Here is a 21,402-nt window from a genome sequence, read left to right as displayed (position 1 = left end):
CGATCAGAAAAATGATTGCTTAGTGACACTGGCGAAAGGGGGTGAAAGGGTTAACTAGGGGCAATCAGGGGGTTAAAACCATTATTGGGTAGTATATCGGGGTACCTAGCGCTATAAAAACCTGGCGGTGAACCTAAAAAAATAACTAGCTACCTAGCGACATCAGTGACACTAATGCAGCGATCAGAAAAACGATCGCTTAGTGATACTGGCAAAAGGGGGTGAAAGGGTTAACTAGGGGCAATCAGGGGGTTAAAACCATTATTGGGTAGTATATCGGGGTACCTAGCGCTATAAAAACCTGGCGGTGAACCTAAAAAAATAACTAGCTACCTAGCGACACTAATGCAGCGATCAGAAAAATGATCGCTTAGTGACATTGGTAAAAGGGGGTGAAAGGGTTAACTAGGGGCAATCAGGGGGTTAAAACCATTATTGGGTAGCATATCGGGGTACCTAGTGCTATAAAAACCTGGCGGTGAACCTAAAAAAATAACTAGCTACCTAGCGACACTAGCGACACTAATGCAGCGATCAGAAAAATGATCGCTTAGTGACACTGGCAAAAGGGGGTGAAAGGGTTAACTCTAGGGGCAATCAGGGGGTTAAACCTTTATTGGGGGGTGGTAGGGGGCTACCCTGGACCTAACACTAACTGCCCTGACAGTTTTTACTTTTACAACTGACACTGAATGCAGTGATCAGTAAATAAATGATCACTGCAATCAGTGACACCGTGACTGGGGGGGGGATCGGGGGGCGATCTGGGGGGGGGAACGGGGGGGGGTTTGTGTGCCTGTGTGTGCCTACATGGCAGTGTAGTGTTGGTGCACACTTACTTTCTGTCTTCTCCTCGTAGTCCGGTCAAAAAGACCGCCCCGAGGAGAATGACATCACTTCCTCCCTGCCTGTGTATACAATACACAGTGGGAGGAAGCTTCTCATTCGGCAGGAGCGATCGAGAGGGGATGGCCAGAAACCAACGGCCATACCCTCATCCCATATCGCTCCTGAAGCGAAACGGACCGCCGTATCCAGCGGGAGGGGGTCCGATCGGACCCCCCACCCGCTGGAAGGCAAGCACGTACATGTACGTGCTTGTGCCTGTACATGCCATTGCAATGACGTACATTGGCAATACGGCGGTCCTTAAGTGGTTAACAGCCACTCGTTTCCACAGTGACTCACCTGGTTACCATTATCTAGACCCTTTTGGCTATTTAAAAAGCTTTGCTCATTTCCTCCATGCCCTTGCATGGTCTATGATCTCCAGTGTGTTCCTGTGTATGACTTGGCCTGGCTGATTTCTCTTTGATACCTGTTCCTGGTTTTGCTCCTTACTTCGCTGACTTCTGGCCTCCTGACCCCAGCTCGTCTGATTACCCGCTCTTGTTTCAGTTTTTCACTAATTTCCTGAATTTTTTATTTTTTTTTGCTATTTTATTAAAGGAATGATTTTAATCACATTTTCTGTCTCCACCTGTTCATGGTTCCTGACAACTATACACAGATAACTGTTTTTTATTTACCACTAAGAAGAGTCACATGTTTGTGGACTTTTTACACACTTATTACAGTTGACGTTTTTCTTGGTTGTTTTTGTTATAGGTATATCGTTTACACATTGGTTTTTCATTATAAATTGTTATATTCATTTTTGATCACATCTTATTTTGGGGTTTCTATACTTACCTTACTTGCTAGCTGCCTAAATATTACACTCTGCACTTATCTGGTTTTGGAAGCTAAGCAGGGTCAGGTCTGGTCAGTACTTGGATGGTAGACCACCTTACCTTATTTACTAGCTGCATAAATATTCTCCTTTTCCCTAGTGCTGACTATATCTTTTTAATCAATGCAAATATGTCATAAATGCGCAGGATTGCCATTTTACTGCATATTTAAAATGAGGATGCAAACAAACGTGTACAAACAGGGAGCACTCAACCTTTCTATGCAGCTTCCTATGATGGCGCACCAAAAAGAGGAGGAGCCCAAAGTGCCAGTGGAGGACCGGAAAAGAGAGGTTTGGGGCCACTCTGTGCAACACAAATGCACAGAGCAGTTAAATATAACATGTTTATTTTAATTAAAAAAAACAGGCTTTATAATCACTTTAAGAACTTGCTTGTTTAGCCCATTAAACCAGTGTTTTATACGAGTTTAATCTGGTTGCTTCCAAAGCGTGGGGATGAAGCCAAGGGCTGCATTCATCAGGTGAATTATGATGGACTGCTTGTATGTTTTTGAAGCAAATGTATAGTGATATAGAAGAAAGGCTTGGTTTTTTAAGGATCTGGAAGTTGGTGGACATTTGGGTAGGTAGTGGCATAGATCTGGTCCCAAAATTGGCTTACTTGGTGCATAACCAAAAGATGTGTAAGTAAATAAAAAGAAAGGAATGGTGCAAAGACAAGTACAGACACCACGTTAGGGTCAAGTAACATTAACATAGAGGAACATGTATTTAAGAAAAGGGCTATCTGTACAATATAATATAAAGTCCCGATATAAAGTAAAGCTAGATGTCCATGAAAATGGTAATGATAAAACTATTAAACAATGGCACAAATGGCAGCTCCCTTAGGAGTGAAGCAGGCTCTGAAAGACAAGATAAAGAACAAAAAAGGGGCGCCTCTAAGTGCAATATGTTAAAAAAAGGATCAATCAATCAGCCAAATGGCTACTCACATATCAGTAGTGAGAAACAGGCATGGGTCACTGCAGACTTCAGGATACGCTCACCCCAGCTCAGCAGACCCAGATTCGGCCGATAACTACATCTGGATCCCCTAATCTCATCCAGTACCTTCTCAGCGTTCCAAGACCACACTGAGGCTGCATCCCCGGATAGCAGAGTGACCATACACTCCACACCATGATTTATCTATGCCTGTTTCTCACTACTGATATGTGAGGACCCATTTAGCTTATTATCATTAAACAATCCTTTTTTAACATATTGCACTTAGAGGCGCACCTTTTTTGTCCTTTACCAAAAGTTGTGTAGTAAGTAAACAAACTATTAAAGTGGTTGTAAACCCTTACAAACCACTTTGACCTACAGGTAAGTCTAGATTAAGGCTTACCTGTAGGTCCAAGAAATATCTCCTAAACCTATATGGTTTAGGAGATATTTGCCCGGAGACGGGCACCGCTGTCTACGGCGCATGCGCCGTAGACAGCGGCACGCAGGTGCACTGAGCGTGGCATCCTCGATAACGAAGATGCCGCGCAATGCCGCGCGTCTCGGCTCCCGTGCGCATGCGCGGGAGTGATATCATCGCGGCTTCGCCGAATGTCAGCGGCGGAGCTGCAAGACCCACCGAGAAGATGGATGTGGAGGACTACAGGGGACAGCGGTGACTTCGCTGGCTCCTGTGTCAGGTAAGTGACACATAATGGGCTACTATGCGATGCATAGTAGTCCATTATGCTTTGCCTTTGCAGGGAATGAAAGAGGAAGTAAACTCCTCAGGGTTTACTTCCTCTTTAATACATGGGACAGAGTCCACACATCATTAAGAATGAAAAAAACCTTGAAGCTTTTAATATGTAAATGAGCAAAATACACAAGCGTATAAAAGTTATATACATTTTATATAAGTTCCTCCATATATTAACCCTTATTACTTCAACAGCATGCAATATTACCAGTTAGTTGATGTTTCACTCTTTGAAATCTTGAAATTCAAGTCTGCCATCCCTCCCACTGGCACTCTGTCACTCCCCGTTGTAAAGTGAAGCAGTTTCTTTTGAAGGTCAAGAGGAAATCCCAAAACGACATCCCAAAAATGTCTGCAAGAGAAGAATCCATTAGGACCATATCATTTCTATAGTTGTACTATACATTATTTTGTGCCTCATTGAATGGCCCAATCTAAGATAAATAGACACCAGTCTAAAAAATGTAAAGCCCAAAAGACCTCCCTTGCAGTGGGGCTGTGCTTGCACTGCAAAGGTTAACTGCTTGTTTATGTTTAGGGTTTAGTAAAAGCACTTTAATACCTGATCCTCCACAATCCCAGCAACTAGTGTTCCCCTACCTTTAGGAAGTAGACTATCCCTTAGCACCTTCATGGCCAAATGCAGGGCTATGGTCCCTGCATCAGTTTTAAGGACATCAGGTGCATTAGCGCAGGGGAAAAGATGCTGCAGGGACTGATGCTGCAGCACGAAGGAGCAGAGGAGCAGAGGATTAGTTAAGTAAAACTGCTTTTATCCAGTACCCCTTGCATAGAATATTTTGGGCTTGTTCACACTATGTTCAGAGAGGTGTTTTTAAATTATTATTTAACATAGGTCTCTGCAAGAACACACAAAACAAATTGTTTTCCATGTGCCCTGTTCACACCATAACACTGCTGTCACGTGAGTTTCTTTCTGCACAGAACTGTGCACCATAAATTCTTTGCAAAGGCACAAAGACAACAATTGTTTTCTATGTGTTCGGGTACACACCAGAATGTTGATATCATGAGAGTTTTGTTTTCAGTGCAGAAAACTGCATACATGTTGCAGATTTCTGTGCAGAAAAATATATGCACATAATACCAGTACTGTGGTGTGAACAGGGCACATAGAGAACAATTGTCCTTGAGTGGTCCAGTCAGAGCCCACACTTGAACCTGATTGAACATCTGTGGAGAGATCTGAAAATGGCTGTACGCCGACACTCCACATCCAACCTGATGGAGCTTAAGAGGTCCTACAAAGAAGAATGAGAGAAACTGACCAAAAATAGGTTTGCTAAGCTTGTAGCACCATACTCAAAAAGACTTGAGGCTGTAATTGGTGCCAAAGGTGCTTCAACAATGTATTGAGCAATGGCGGTGAATACATATGTACATGTATTTTGTTTTGTTTTTTAATAAATTTGCAAAGATTTCAAACAAACTTCTTTCTTGTTGTCGTTATGGGGTATTGTTTGTAGAATTTTGAGGAAAATAATGAATTTAATCAATTTTGGAATAAGGCTGTAAGCTAGCAAAATGTGGAAAAGGTGAAGCGCTGTGAATACTTTCTGGATGCACTGTAAGTCTGACTTGAAGCAACTTTGAAGCAACTTCAGGGAATGTCTGGGTAATCTTCCTGTAATGTCAGATACAAATCACATCAATATAGATGAGGATCCAACTTGGAGGCAACTTCCATTAAAGTCTATGGGCACAAGTCAGATAGAAGTCAACTTGAAGTAGTACAGGAGCCTTTTCTAAAGTTGGAGCGGCTTCGGTAGTTCTAACTAAGCTCTGGTTCATTAAAATGGGATTTCACATGTCACGCGACTTGGGGTCTCACAAGTCGGATCCCAAGTCACTGCAGTGTGAACTGAGCCTAATGCACTACTTTGAGAGGCAATGATTTGGAATAAGTCAAGTGTCTGAGTAAATTGAGAAGTGATAAAAAAAATTGACAGCCCTGAAGCCTGCACCTTCAAGAACAGATTGGTAGTGGCGGTCCCAGTCATTTTCTCACATTTTTTACTTTTTTATTTTACATAAACTAAAAAATAAACAGCTGACCTGATTGTAAGATCTGTTTTCTGGTATCCATCATATTGAGTAGTTTTCTGGAGTGCATGCAAATCTAGTTCAGGATTTCCACAAACAAGGATTTCCACTTCTTCTGGACGTAGTAACTAGAGGCAAAAGTGTACCATGAAATGTCTTCCCATACAATTGATCCCAGCCTTTTAAGTTACATAAAGCTTGACACGGAACTCTATAAATATACAAACATGTTGCTGGGGGAAATACTATGTTCAACTTGCAACTCCCAATGAAAGTCCCAACACTACGTGCAAAGTCAACAATCTCTAATTAAAACACACACTTGCAGAAATAAATTTGAGAAAGTTATCCAACTAAAGTGTAGAGAATTGGACTATAGAGTGTGTGTGGGGGGGAGGGGGGGGGGGTATAGGCCCTCAAAAGCATGTCCTTGAAAATTAACTGTTAGTACAAGAAAAGGAGACTAAACAACTGTATTGTTGGAAATGTAATAATACAGCTATAATTGTCGTAGGTTATTCTTGATTGGTTGTTTCTTAACTGCTGTAGGTCAAAGTAACCAGTTCCAGTTTACTCTCTGAACTCAGATGAGAACAAAATCCTAAATCTTTGCAATGGTTCACCTTTACTCAGAATTAAAGCTTTCGAATAAGGACTGTTTATTAAACGAGGCCATTAAAGTTTTAGAGCTAAACTCCACAAATTCAGCCATTTAATACAATGCGCTGGATTACTAGGGGTTAAGTCCAACAATGAACCTGCCAATTCGTGGACTTATCCCTTTAATGTACGATTTGTCATTTTACTGATCGATACTCTGAAACTGGACCTTCTGTTCTCGGCTATTGCAGATGCAGAGTTGCATGGAGCAGCTGTGCCAGCCTCTCCCCTCCTACTGCCCAATCACAGAGCGATTTGTATTATGTGAACTAATTCACAAATACAAAAGCTCCTGTGAATGGACAGCAGAGGGGAGGCAAAGGCAGAGCTGCTGCTGTACAGGCATATCCCAGGGCTTCGAAAGCTTTCTTATACAGCCATACCCTACTTTTAAGTGCACAATGGGGTTTATTTACTAAAGAAGGAAAGTGCAAAATCAGGCACACTGCTGCATAGAAACCAATGCGCTTCTAACCCCAACTTGTTCAATTAAGCTTTGGTAATAAAACCTGGAAGCTCATTGGTTTCTATGCAGAAGTGAGCCTGATTTTGCACTCTCCAGCTTTAGTAAATAAACCCCATTGTGTACTTAAAAGTGGGGCATGGCTGTATAAGAAAGCTTTCGAAGCCCTGGGAGCATAGCAATAGGAGCTCCATAAAACTGTCAAATGTAAATAGGAGATAAGTCCAGGAGGTGGTATGGACCTCATTGGATGAGTTCCTGGAGTTCAGCTTTAAGTATCAAGGCAAAGTCTTGTATGACTTGGAGGAAAAGAGTATAACTAAAACCGTATTCCTTTGCCATGTTTTCTACTGTAAGTATTTAACTATTAATATCAGCTACTTTAACATTTCCAAACATATTGCTTATATGGTCACTCTTACCATCAATGCATTAGAGGAACACACACTGTGGAAACCATAATAAAAGGCAGAGAATTGCTTGTAGATGGATTTATTAAGCAGGAAGTCTACATACAGCTGGACATATTCTAGAAAGATAAAACAAAACCTAATGTAAACACTACAATTCCACTATAATAGTTTTAAGCACAAACAAACACATTCTTAATACCTATTTGTACCTTTTCTGTTCTGATTGGTAACAGGGATTTTATCTCCACCAGGTTTAAGACAGTATGATTTAATGACTCCAAACTCTTCTTGAAAGACCTGAAAATAAATTATCTGCAAATAATTTAATGTTGTAATTCAACTAAATAATATGACGGTATCTAGATAACCATCTGAGAACAGACGTTTGAGTTCATACCCAAGGGAAGAGAAACTATTCATTATGAATATAATTTTTTTTTTTTTTTTTTAAGCGGTAGCAAACTTTTTTTTCTATCTTTACCTACAGGTAAGCTTGTAAGAAAAAAAATATCTGTTTGTAAAATAAATATTTCCTTAACATGCACCATTTAGAAAATATTCCAATGAGCAGCAGTCAGTGACCTCACCGGCACAAGTGCTCTGAAGGGATGGCATAATCATGTTGTTCCTTCAGAGCTCTGTGCCACAGCCATGAGAGACTGGGCCTACAAACCCGGAAGGAAGACCGGGTGAAGATGGAAGCCCTGTCAGCGGGGACAGCGCACTGCTGGAGGGCTTTGTTTTACAGTAAGTCTCTCATAATGTGCTAGCTTACTAGCACATTCTATTACCTGGCAGGAAGATATATACCGTATAGATTTATTTTATTTTTTTCATTTTTATTCAGGGAAAGTTTACTACCATTTTAACATATTCTTGTATGGAATTCCGAAACAGATATATTTAAGTTGGAAAAGTGTCCACGGTGCTTCACTTTTTCCAAATATTGTTATGTTACAGCCTTATTCCAAAATGGATTAAATTTCTTATTTTCCTCAAAATTCTACAAACAATATCCCATAATGACAACGTGAAATAGGTTTGTTTGAAATCTTTGCAAATTTATTAAAAATAAAAAAATCACATGTACATAAGTATTCACAGCCTTTTTCCCATGACAATCAAAATTGAGCTCAGGTGCATCCTGTTTCCACTGCTTAGGGTCAGTTCACACTGGGACGACTTGCCAGGCGACTAAGCCGCCTGACAAGTCGCGTCCTGTTCTGTACAATGGAACCGTTCTAATCGGAGCGACACAAGTCGCTCAAACTTAGAAAAAGGTTCCTGTACTACTTTGGGGGCGACTTGAGGCGACTTGCATTGACTTCTAAAGAGAAGTCGTTTTGCAAGTTGCCGCAGCGGTCGTGTCCAGGTCGCCTGAGGCAGTTGCGCTGCCTCAGTGTGAACCGACACTTACCCTTGAGATGTTTCTCTGACTTGATTGGAGTCCACCTGTGGTAAATTTCACTGATTGGACATGATTTGGAAAGGCACACACCTGTCTATATGAGGCCCCACTGTTAACAGTGCATATTAGAGCACAAACCAAGCCATGACGTCCAAGAAATTATCTGTAGACCTCAGAGACAGGATTGTATCAAGGCACAGATCTGGGGAAGGGTACATAAAAATGTCTGCAGCATTGAAGGTCCCAATGAGCACAGTGGCCTCCATTATCCATAAATGGAAGACGTTTTGAACCACCAGGACTCTTCCTACAGTGGGCTGCTTGGCTAAACTGTGCAATCAGGGGATAAGGGCCTTAGTCAGGGAGCTGACCAAGAACCCAATGGTCACTCTGACAGAGCTCCAGCATTCCTCTGTGAAGAGAGGAGAACCTTCTAGAAGAACAACCATCTATGTAGCACTCCACCAATTAGGTCTGTATGTATTTGCCAAAAGGCACCTGCAGGACTCTCAGGCCATGAGAAACAAAATTCTCTGGTTTGATAAAACAAAGATTGAACTCTTTGGCCTGAATGGTAAGTGTCATGTCTGGAGGAAACCAGGCACCACTCATCACCTGACCAATACCATCCCTACAGTGAAGCTGGTGGTGGCAGCATCAGGCTGTGGGGATGTTTTTGTTTTTCAGCTGCAGGAATTGGGAGACTAGTCAGAATCAAGAGAAAGATGAATGCAGCAGGGACATCCTTGATGAAAACTTGCTCCAGGACCTCGGACTGGGGCGAAGGTTCATCTTCTAACAGGACACTAAGCACACAGCCAAGATAACAAATGAGTGGCTATGGGACAACTCTGTGAATGTCCTTGAGTGGCATAGCCAGAGCCCAATAGGACATCTTTGGAGAGATCAGAAAATTGCTGCGCCCCGACGCTTCCCATGCAGCCTGATGGAGCTTGAGAGGTCATGCAAAGAAGAATTGGAGAAACTGCCCAAAAATAGATGTGCCAAGCTAGTAGCATCATACTCAAACAGACTTTAGGCTGTAAAAGTATTGAGCAAAGGCTGCGAATACTTATGTACATGTGATTTTTTTTTTGTTTCATTTTTAATAAATTTGCAAAGATTTCAAACAAACTTATTTCACGTTGTCATTATGGGGTATTATTTGTAGAATTTTGAGTAAAATAATTAATTTAATTCATTTTGGAATAAGGTTGTAACATATCAAAATGTGGAAAAAGTGAAGCGCTGTGAATACTTTCTGGATACACTGTAAATCTGAGGATGTATAGCAAAACATACACTATAATACCAAAAGTATTGGGACACCTGCCTGTACACGCACATGAACTTTAATGGCAACCCAGTCTTAGTCAGTAAGGTTCAATAAAACTTAATATTGAACCCTATGTACTAAAACTCAATATTGAACCCTGCAGACTTAGATTAGGATGCCTTTATAGTTCATGTGCGTGTAAAGGCAAGTGTCCCAATAATTTTGGTAATATAGTGTAATATAGTGTATATAACAACAAGCTATAACAGCAAAGAGAGTACCACACATGCAAGATTTAAAAATTCAGAACTGGGTAGCCTTAGATTTTCCTCAACCTTTAAGCCCTAATGCTTGACATTTGATAAAACCTGGAAATTTATTGGATGAATCACCAAGGCATAATATGGGAGACAATCAATTTATCTCAAGATGATCTAAATACAGAGATTATCCTAAAAATTGTTTAAAACAGACCTGGAATGTTGAATAGAAATCCTCTTCTACATTGCCCTCATATGTTAGAAGTTCATTCAGTCCATGAGCCAGTTCCTGAAAACAAAAGAACCTTAATCAGTACAGAAACACTTCTATCATACAGCCTGGAGCCATACTTTTCAGTGTTATGTTAACCACTTGAGTACTAGTCTGTCTATACCCCTTAAATACCAGGACACTTTTTTTAGTGCTTTGACAGTTTGACTGACAATTACTCTGGACCCAAATTAATTTTATAACTTTTTTCTTTAGACAAATATCGCCCTCTTTTGGTGGTATTTTCTTTTTTGTTATTTACTCAATCATAGAAAATAGGCCACACATAAAATATCTTAATTTCTGTTATAAAACAGATACAGTATATAGCAACTAATAATGTATGAACACCCCCTCTCCAAAATGAACAAGTAGACAATCCAAGGGGATCTCATTTGTTGCCACATTTTTAAATGAATAAACATGCTGGCATTGGGAGGTTAAAGTATGGATTTTTAGTAATAATGCCCTAGATACAATGCATAATTAATTTATAGGGGAAGGAGGGAAGGAAAAGGAGGCGAAGGGTTAATGTCCAGGTCACATACAGGAGGAGGATGGGGATGAGGGGTTAATGTTCAGGATAAGGGAGGTGAAGGAGTTAATACACAGGTCACACAGAGACCACATGAAAATGGGATGTAGAAAAATGGAGGGTGAAAGGGTTAAAAAATGGGACACCACTCATAAATCTTACTTCCACCCCTTCCTCCATTATGACAGGAAGAGGAGGGCTCTCGGATGCAAAACCCTATAGCATCTAGAGTTGTTATTGCTTTGATTGGTCAAGTGATCACAATTCCCTATGATTAAGCTCCAAGGCGTGGCGCGAAACACATTGGGGGCGTGGCCTGGCTGGAGTCCGGGCTGAGGCCGCCATTCATCTCACTTCATGCACATGGGTCTGCTTCATGATGTGCGGCTTATAGATCACTAGACCACTATAGACACTCTATTTGGCTCTTTGATTGGCACAGCATTCAAGAAAAAAAAACATAAATGGGTTCATTCAAAAAAAAGTGAACATTTGTAATTTTATTACTGTGTGTTACATGATCTTTTTTAAGCCTGAATTGTTTTAAATTCGCATTCGCAAGTATCTATCGCATTGTTTGTCTGAATTGACCACATGTTTATTTAACATGTTTGCAGTATTTTTATGTAAAATTCAATTCAATAAAATTGCTGCAAAGACTTTCACGTCTTAAAGATATTTTCCCACAGGTGAACCTGTTACATGTTTCACAAATTTTTAGGGTGGAAAATGTTCCCAATCCTGCAGCTGCTCACTGTTCACCTCTCTCCCTGTGACAGCAGTAGGGGGAGAAGTTTCCCATACTAGCTGTCACTTTTTGAAAAGAGCACGGCTGTGCGGGACTCCGTCCACAATGCTGCGTCACTCGTCCTTTGCGGATGTTGGCTTGTAGTTCTCAATGGACTACCAAGGTGCTGTTGAGTGCTGTGGTAGTTCATTGAACTGCCTAATGCCGCGTACACACGAGCGGACTGTATGGCGTACTTAGTCCGTCATACAATCCGACGGACAGTCCGTCATACTTTCCACTGAACGGACTTGACCACACGGATAGCCAAACAGTCCGACGAAAGCTTGCGCGATGACGTGTACAGCACGTACGACGGGGCTAGAAATAGGAAGTCCAATACACAGCAAAGCACCTTTCCACTGTGTAAATCCTTTCTGAGCATGCGTCATTCTTAGTCCGTCGAACTAGCCTACTGACGAGCGGATTGTCCGCTGAAACCAAAGTACGACGGACAGAATTTCCAAAAATCCGAAATACTTAGTACGCCAGACTGCATGCTGAAAAAGTCAGCTGAAGCCCACACACGAGCGGACTGTCCGCTGAAATGTGTTTTCGGCGGACTAAGTAGGCCATACAGTCCGCCCGTGTGTACGCGGCATTACACTCACAGTTTGCAGGAGTCCTGCATGGCACCAGTGATCTGATCATCACTGGTACAATGCTTTCCAGGCTCCTGCAGAAAAAAAAAAAGTAAATTCTAATTTTTTTGACGCAAGATGAACTTATCCTTTAAGGGTGGATTGACATTGTTTGTGTTCACTGTGGCCCATCTGACAACACTTTTTTTTATAACTATAAGCCTATAAGTTTCCTTTTATAAATATTGCAAACTGCAGCAAAGATATGTGAACCAGCACATTAGAAACAAGACTTCTACTTGAAATTATTATTATTTGAATACAGGATTTATATAGCACCAACGGATGCATTTTAATACAGCAAAAATCATGAGTTTTGTTGTATGAATATGAACAAGTGTGAACAAGTCCTAGAGCCCAACTCCATACAATATTCTGAAAAGAGTGGCCTAGATTGTCTGTCAGGTTTTTACTGCTGTTTGTGTCCCTGCTGGGGAGATGATTTTAAATTTCAAGTCTATTTAATAGATGTCAGACAAAAAGGAGATGGCCTACCAAAAATGACAAATAAATACTTTTTTCCAAAGAATAAGCAAGGGTTATGGTCTCTGACTTTTTGTTTTATTTACTTTAATCATTACTACTGTGTCTGTCTTCACTAGGCAGATTTCCCCTCACTTCTGTCCAATTGATAAGTGTCTTGCAGACTAGGAAATGAGGGGAAATCTCAACATGGACACCAGACCCTATTTTAAACTGCACAGAAGTTCTAACCCTAAAACTAAAAAATTGTGGCTACAGTAGTATCAAGTGCTTAACCTTTTTTAGAACAATGCATCAAGTGTGTCTCCGTAGGACCCTTTACAAGAAAATGAAGCCATCCTAAATGCGGATGTCAGGGCCAATGCTTGGGGGTCCTTTTGAAAGAAAACTTTACAATATCAAGAAGCACTATACTTGGTAAGTGTTTTTAGGAGTATCTCAAATAGCTAAAAAAATAAATAATATCCCCTTAAAAGACAAGTATGGGGTGGGGGAAAAAACAGACACATACCCCCTGCTGACACTATGACTATACATGACTGCTGTTTGCTCAGTTCTCCGTATTCACTGAGCAGAGAGCGGTGACTGTCAATCACTGCTCTCTGCTTTGCCCCTCCAGCAATCACGACAGTGCTGGGCTGTGGAGGGGGGCGGCTGCCTTAGGCTCTTAGACTCTTGCATTATTGTCGTGATCCCTGCAGAGCCTGGACCGTCTATGTGACATCAGTCGATAGAAGGCTTTAGCCCGCTGCTGGCTGAATCTGAGTCAGAGGAGTGCAAAACTAAGTGCACTAATAGCTACAGCGCGGTCGTCCAGTTCTGGGAGGGTGTCCACGGATGTCCTAGCAGAACCACACCCCCCAAGCTCCCACTATGGTGTGCATTCGGCACGCTCTGTAAACACTGTGTCCTTCGGACATAGCTAAACACAATGTACACACACTTGTTATCGGCATTCCTTTGCTCAGGCGCTGTCACAGCGTAAGGAGAGGGGAGTCGGTAAACTGCAAGTGTGACAGGGGACATCTACACTGATAATCAGTGCCCTGATCATCAGTGCAGCCCCAACAGTGCGAATCAGTGCTGCCTATCAGTGCTTCCTCATTAGTATTGCCCCTTAAGCCGCGTACACACGGGCGGACTGTATGGCCTACTTAGTCCGTCGAAACACATTTCAGCGGACAGTCCGCTCGTGTGTGGGCTTCAGTGGACTTTTTCAGCGTGCAGTCTGGCGTACTAAGTATTTCGGATTTTTCAAAATACTGTCCGTCATACTTTGGTTTCAGCGGACAATCCGCTCGTCAGTAGGCTAGTTCGACGGACTAAGAATGGCGCATGCTCAGAAAGGATTTACACAGCGAAAGGTTGCATTGCTGTGTATTGGACTTCCTATTTTTAGTCCCGTCGTACGTGCTGTACACGTCATCGCGCAAGCTTTCGACGGACTGTTTGTGCATCCGTGTGTGGTCAAGTCCGTTCATTCGAAAGTAGGACGGACTGTCCGTCGGATTGTATGATGGACTAAGTAGGCCATACAGTCCGCCCGTGTGTACGCAGCTTTAGTGTCTATCAGTGCTGCCTATCAGTGCCCATCAGTACAGCCTATCAGCGAACATCTGTAAAGGAGAAAAATTACTTATTTGCAAAATGTTATAACAAACGAAGAAAAGCGTTTTTTTTCTCAAAATTTTTCGTTTGTTTAGCAAAAAATAAAGAACCCAAGGGTGATGAAATACCTCCAAAAGAAAGCTTTATCTGTCTCAAAAAAATGATAAAAATTGTATTTGGGTACAGTGTTACTTGACCGTGCAACTGTCATTCAAGGTGTGACAGTGCTGAAAGCTGAAAATTGGCCTGGGGGAAAGGTGGTGAAAGTGCCCAGTAGGCAAGTGGTTAAACTATAAAATACTTCCAGCCTCAGGACTGCTCAAATTTGAAGTTCAAAGAGAAAATTTAGGAAAAATGTGTGACTTTGGGTAGAAATAAATGATTGAATGAAAATGTGTTTTCAGTAGTTATTCCACACCTGTGTGATATTTATGTTCATGAACAATACATTTTATGAGAAAACTGTCATGATATATCAACAGACAGCTAAAATGACCCCTGTGGCTTAGTGAACTGACCCAACATGGCCTGGATCTAGACTTTTATATATAAGCATCCGAACACAGATCAACATAGACTGCTCTGTGGTTATATCTTATATTCGATCCAACATCAAACCTAATTAATTGAAACACTATTCATTTTTCTAAGAATACAAACCCAGTAATAAACTTACCGGCATAATTTGATAGAGGTCATCCAGAGTGACAGTTGCGATGCCTACAGGTATGTTCTGATCACAGGGTACTACAGGAGGACTTAGCAGCTTCTTGTAACAGCAGGGTGGAAAGCGAATATCTAGGGTTATGCTGTTATACACAGCAAGTCCCATCAACTTGCAAGGTTAAGTAAAATTTCAATAATTTATTGAAAGCTGTTTTGTGCCTATTTTAACATTAAACCCAAATATATAAAGGTTGGTGTTACTAGAAAGAGAGAAGACATGCACAAGTTATGAAATATTATGTATATCACAAAACTTCAACATGCTAAAAATCTGTCGAAAGAAAAGAAAAAATGATTTCCCTGGTGAAATTATAAGCTGAATAACTGATTTTCTAGAGGGGAAACAATACGTGACATTTCAAAGCTTGACTGAGGAGTTTGTAAGAGGGCAGAGGGAGTTTGGATGAAGGTGCCCACACACACACCAGACAATTGTATGAGTCATCCAAGCCCTATATGTCTTAAAGATAGCCAGTTAGGTAAAATAAAAAAGTCAAATAAAAAAATCAAAACAAAGGCACCTTTAGGCCCCTTTCACACTGAGGCATTTTTCAGGCGCTACAGCGCTAAAAATAGCGCCTGTATAGAGCCTGAAAAAAGCGGCTCCTTTCACTCCAGTGGGAAAGCCGGAGCGGTGCGCTAGCAGGACGGTAAAAAAAGTCCTGCTAGCAGTATCTTTGGAGTGATGAAGGAGCAGTATATTCACCGCTCCTAACCATTGAAATCAATGAGGCAGCGCAGCTATATAGCCGGCAAATCGCCGCTGCAGCGGTGCTTTGCGGGTGGTTTTAACCCTTTTTTGGCTGCTATCGGGGGTTAAAACCGCCCCGCTAGTGGCCGAATACCGCCGCTAAAAATAGCGCCGCTTTACCGCCGACGCCTGCACCGCCCTAGTGTAAAAGGGGCTTTAGCCCTTGTACACACGGCCGGAGATTCCGACGGAATGTGTCCTATCGGACCGTTTTGTCGGATAATCCGACTGTGTGTGGTCTCCATCGGACTGTTTCCGTCGGAGTATCCGACGGACCAAGTTTTCCAACTTGTCTGTAAAATTTTCCGACAAAATGCTCCGATCGGACATACTCTGATCATGTGTAGCCTACTCCGACGGACAAAGTGCCACGCATGCTCAGATCAAATTCCTAGACCAAAGCTATTGGCTACTAGCCTGAACATAGTCCCGTCGTAATGAAATAACGTCATCACATTATGTACAATCGGATTTTCCGACAACTTTGTCCGACCGTGTGTATGCAACAGTTTCGGACAAAATCCAACGGATTTGGATGTCAGAATGTCCGACCGTGTGTACAAGGGCTTACAGATGTTTAGTAATGGCAAGCTACAGTACAAACAAATGCTTATAGATTGCAGGCTTTTTTTTCGATGCACACCTTACTTTTATCGTCTTCCCCATTTTCATGGTGGCCTTTTTACTAAGGGTTGATGGAACCCATCATTCTTTATGTCCTGTAACTCTGGGTCTGCCTCCTGGAACATGTGGCAGGAGCTTCCAACTTATATCAATAGTGCCTCACCCAACCAGGAACTGGAAAAACAGTAATGGCCAGGGCAGCTGTATGGTGTAAATCAGTGGTCATCAACCCTGTCCTCAGGGCCCACTAACAGGCTAGATTTGCAAGATAACTGAAATACATTGCAGGTGATATCATTTGCTGCTCAGTGATTGCAGTATTCTAGTCTGCATTGCCTACATAAATCCTGGCCTGTCAGTGGGTCCTAACATTATGACCACCCACCATAATATGACCACCCATTTAATATTGAGTAGGTCCCCCTTTTGCTACCAAAACAGTCTTAACCTGACAAGGCATGGACTCCACTAGACCTCTCAAGGTATACTGTGGTTTCAGGTACCAAGCTGTCAGTAACAGATCACTGCCTCCACTGGCTTGCCTTCTTCCCATAGTGCATCCTGGTGTTATCTCTTTCCTAGGTAAGTGATGCACATGCGGTAATAGTAGGGGCGCTAAAAAAAATATATATATATAAACATCAATTACAAATGTGAAACTTATTAATCATAGAAACACCTCAAGTGTTAAACAACCTATCACCATAAATTGGAAAACATAAGACAATTGCAAAAAAAATGAATATATAATGATAATGTAATAAATGATAAAGTCCCACTTAGATGCTAGGAAAACAAATATATCCACAGTCCAAACAGTGGTTCATTTAGTGAAAAACTCCGTCTATATCCATATGCCGAAAGGAGGTTGAAATCTTCTACAAGATTGTGACATGTCCCTTCACCAAATTTTGGACACAGACAACACCCCAACTGTGAAGGTAAAGATGTCTTCTTACCAGATGATGTTGACTACTTTACTTAAAAAGATAGTCAAATAAGCTTATGCAGGTGAATTCCCTGCTCACATGGAATAAGATGGACCTCTTATGGAAAAACCTTCTCCTCATAGATTCAGACAGGTCATAAAAAAGGAGAGCAAACAGAATCCATAGTGTGACACCGTTTAATAATAAAAATTTAAAAAAACATGAAGCCAAATGGCTGCTTACATATGCCGGTGCCTGACCTGGCACTGGGGCTGCTTGCTTAAAACAATCGTTTCGTAGTAGATACGTAGTTCCTCGTTGTGTAAGGCGTGCGTTCCACCAAGAAACAGCCGACAACCAAAAACGTCCGGAACTGTACGTGTACGAACGTGACTAGGTACCGCCTCGACGTACGTTTCGTTTGACACGTCATTAGAAAGCGTACCTAGTCACAGAGTCAACGTTCTTTATGGTGTCCCGATCGATCGAAAAGACCAATAGAGAAACACTTAATTTGGTACGCAGCCTCAGTCCCACTCAAGGCTTAATAGATAATCCATTGTTCATAAAACATGACTGGCTTCCATAATAACAAATATAAAACAAATAAAAACTAAACATAGTTCACCCTAAATCACAGGGAATAAAACTGTAGATCACAAAAATTTGTATAAAATAAAATAAAATAAAAATCCTGTCAATTAATTCCTATTAAAAGAAAGGAGAGGGAATTGCTTTCTTGTAATTTACAAGATTAACCTCTAGATGTCAGTCTACAGGCGAAGGTATCTAATACCACTCATTAAACAGAAAATGGTTTTTAAACCTGAATATTTAATTGCACTTTTTATATGATTTATTAGTACTATTCCCAAAAAAAAAAAAAAAAAATTATTTATTAATAACCTTATCTATATATGTAAGGAGAACAAAACCCTACAAAAAATTCCAATTAGAAAGAGACACTCTAGAGTAAAAAAACGGTTTCAATCATTGGACAAAAAACAATTCAAATCGAGCTCTATGTTCATTCCTAAAGGCTGCATTGTCTTTAATTTATATATCCATTTTGTATCATTCTTTTATATTTCCCTTTTCATGTGTGTTCCTCTCCAATGTTTAGAAATCTTGTCAATCGCATAAAATTTGCAAAGTGAAGGATCGCTATCATGATGTGATTTAAAGTGTCTTGACACACTATGATTGGGAAAACCTTTCTTAATATTTGTGAGATGTTCATAGTACTAATAAATCATATAAAAAGTGCAATTAAATATTCAGGTTTAAAAACCATTTTCTGTTTAATGAGTGGTATTAGATACCTTCGCCTATAGACTGACATCTAGAGGTTAATCTTGTAAATTACAAGAAAGCAATTCCCTCTCCTTTCTTTTAATAGGAATTCATTGACAGGATTTTTATTTTATTTTATACAAATTTTTGTGATCTACAGTTTTATTCCCTGTGATTTAGGGTGAACTATGTTTAGTTTTTATTTGTTTTATATTTGTTATTATGGAAGCCAGTCATGTTTTATGAACAACGGATTATCCATTAAGCCTTGAGTGGGACTGAGGCTGCGTACCAAATTAAGTGTTTCTCTATTGGTCTTTTCGATCGATCGGGACACCATAAAGAACGTTGACTCTGTGACTAGGTACGCTTCCTGATGACGTGTCAAACGAAACGTACGTCGAGGCGGTACCTAGTCACGTTCGTACACGTACAGTTCCGGACGTTTTTGGTTGTCGGCTGTTTCTTGGTGGAACGCACGCCTTACACAACAAGGAACTACGCATCTACTACGAAACGATTGTTTTAAGCAAGCAGCCCCAGTGCCAGGTCGGGCACCGGCATATGTAAGCAGCCATTTGGCTTTATGTTTTTTTACATTTTTATTATTAAACGGTGTCACACTATGGATTCTGTTTGCTCTCCTTTTTTATGACCTGTCTGAATCTATGAGGAGAAGGTTTTTTCCATAAGAGGTCCATCTTATTCCATGTGAGCAGGGAATTCACCTGCATAAGCTTATTTGACTATCTTTTTAAGTAAAGTAGTCAACATCATCTGGTAAGAAGACATCTTTACCTTCACAGTTGGGGTGTTGTCTGTGTCCAAAATTTGGTGAAGGGACGTGTCACAATCTTGTAGAAGATTTCAACCGCCTTTTGGCATATGGATATAGACAGAGTTTTTCACTAAATGAACCACTGTTTGGACTGTGGATATATTTGTTTTCCTAGCATCTAAGTGGGACTTTATCATTTATTACATTATCATTATATATTCATTTTTTTTTGCAATTGTCTTATGTTTTCCAATTTACGGTGATAGGTTGTTTAACACTTGAGGTGTTCTATGATTAATAAGTTTCACATTTGTAATTGATGTTTATATATATATATATATTTTTAGCGCCCCTACTATTACCTCATTTTTAGCACGACAATTTTTTTCTCTTGCTTCTAGGGAGCAGCTATTAGTGCTTCACTCAGTTTTTTTCGAATCACTGATTATTTGTTCATTCTTTTTTCACATTTTAATAAGTGGCGCAGAGTTTATTTGCTGTTGTTTTTCAGCTATATTTTCACAAGTGATGCACATGCACCTGGCCATCCACAGCATGTAAAAAAATGTGATTCACCAGAGTCCAGGCCATTTTTTCCCATTGCTCTGTAGTCTAGTTCTGATGCTCACATGCCTATTATAAGTGCTTTTGGTTGCTGACACCAGTTAGCATGGGCACCTTGACTATGCAGCTCCGTATACAGCAAATTTCGATGCACTGTGTGTTCTAAAAATTTTTTTATAGGAACCAGCATTAACTTCTCAAGCAATTTTAGCTCAGTAGCTCTTCTACTAGATTGGACTACACGGGCATGCCTTCGCCTTCCATGTGCATCATGGAGCCTTGGCCGCACATGACCCAGTCGCCAGTTCCTGGGTTTTCCTTCAATGGACCACTTTTGGTAGGTCCATACTACTATAGGAACATCCCAAAAGAGCTGCAGTTTTGGAGCTGCTCTGACTCAGTGGTCTAGCCATTATAACTTGTTTCTTGTCAAAGTCACTCAAAATCCTTACACATGCCCATTTTTTTATTTTCAATACATCAACTTCACGACAACATGTTCACTTGCTGCCTAATATATCCCACCCACTTTCAGATGCCATCGTTACAAGATAATCACTGTTGTTCAGTTTATTTGTCATAATGTTATGGCTGACTGGTGTATGAAAGAAATGCACCAAGAAGTTTGACACACTGTGCACTGTGAGGCAGCATAATACAAATGTTATGTATAAGATAACACAATTGTTATGTATAAGATAAGAATCTAATCAATAGGAGCCCTGTGTCAATACAAAATATCATGCCCATGCCCCTAAGTTGTGTGTAAAGTGAAAAGCTGTCACAAATCCATGGACAAATAATGCCGCGTACACATGACCGGACTTTTCTACAGCAAAGGTCCAAAGGAACGAATCCGTTGGACAATTCAACCGTATGTGGGCTCCATGGGACCTTTGCTGTCCAAAAATCTGACGGACTTTAGAAATAGAACATGTTTCAATTTTTTTCACCGGCCCTCCGCCGGACCCAGTTCTTATCGAGAAATCCACTCGTGTGTATGCTAGTCCGAAGGACAAAAACCGACGCTAGGGCAGTTATTGGCTACTGGCTATGAACTTCCTTATTCTAGTCCGGTCGTACGTCATCACGTTCTAATCCGTCGAACTTTCGTGTGATTGTGTGTGGCAAAGTCTGTTCATTTGGAAAGTCCGTTGGAACTTCGCCGAAAGTCCATCGGACCTAGTGTGTTGAAAAGTCCGGTCGTGTGTACGCAGCATAAGATGCACTAGATAGAGTAGACATCCAATTTTGTCTGTGCTGCTTGATAAATTCCAATGGGTGCATCAAGTATTTTGCTGAAACATAAAGGATACAGTTCCAACCAGACGAAACTCTGAATAGTTATCACACTTAAAGCTGCTAAACCAATGAAAGTTTGAGTCTTTGTGAAAGGTAAACATACCTGAAAATAAAATTGCA

At 40.9% G+C, this 21,402-nt stretch overlaps 1 protein-coding gene across 2 annotated transcripts in view; it reads right to left on the bottom strand.

Annotated features, from left to right (window-relative positions):
- HECTD2 (HECT domain E3 ubiquitin protein ligase 2) overlaps window positions 1-21,402 on the bottom strand; it is a 144,586-nt gene that overhangs the window by 11,179 nt on the left and 112,005 nt on the right. For both annotated transcript variants that reach the window (XM_077454220.1, XM_077454221.1), the window contains exons 14-20: window positions 21,297-21,385; window positions 14,992-15,150; window positions 10,205-10,279; window positions 7,256-7,343; window positions 7,056-7,162; window positions 5,523-5,638; window positions 3,655-3,798 (exon numbers count right to left, since the gene is read on the bottom strand). In XM_077454220.1, coding sequence (XP_077310346.1) covers window positions 3,655-3,798; window positions 5,523-5,638; window positions 7,056-7,162; window positions 7,256-7,343; window positions 10,205-10,279; window positions 14,992-15,150; window positions 21,297-21,385 — 778 coding nt within the window. The remainder of the gene's footprint in view (window positions 1-3,654; window positions 3,799-5,522; window positions 5,639-7,055; window positions 7,163-7,255; window positions 7,344-10,204; window positions 10,280-14,991; window positions 15,151-21,296; window positions 21,386-21,402) is intronic.

Source organism: Lithobates pipiens, unplaced genomic scaffold (assembly GCF_037356315.1).
Source record: "Lithobates pipiens isolate NorthernLeopardFrog02 unplaced genomic scaffold, aLitPip1_a1.2 Scaffold_25, whole genome shotgun sequence".
Lineage (NCBI taxonomy): Eukaryota > Metazoa > Chordata > Amphibia > Anura > Ranidae > Lithobates > Lithobates pipiens.
Note: the sequence above shows the minus strand (reverse complement) of the source record. Positions and strands in the feature narration are given on the sequence as shown.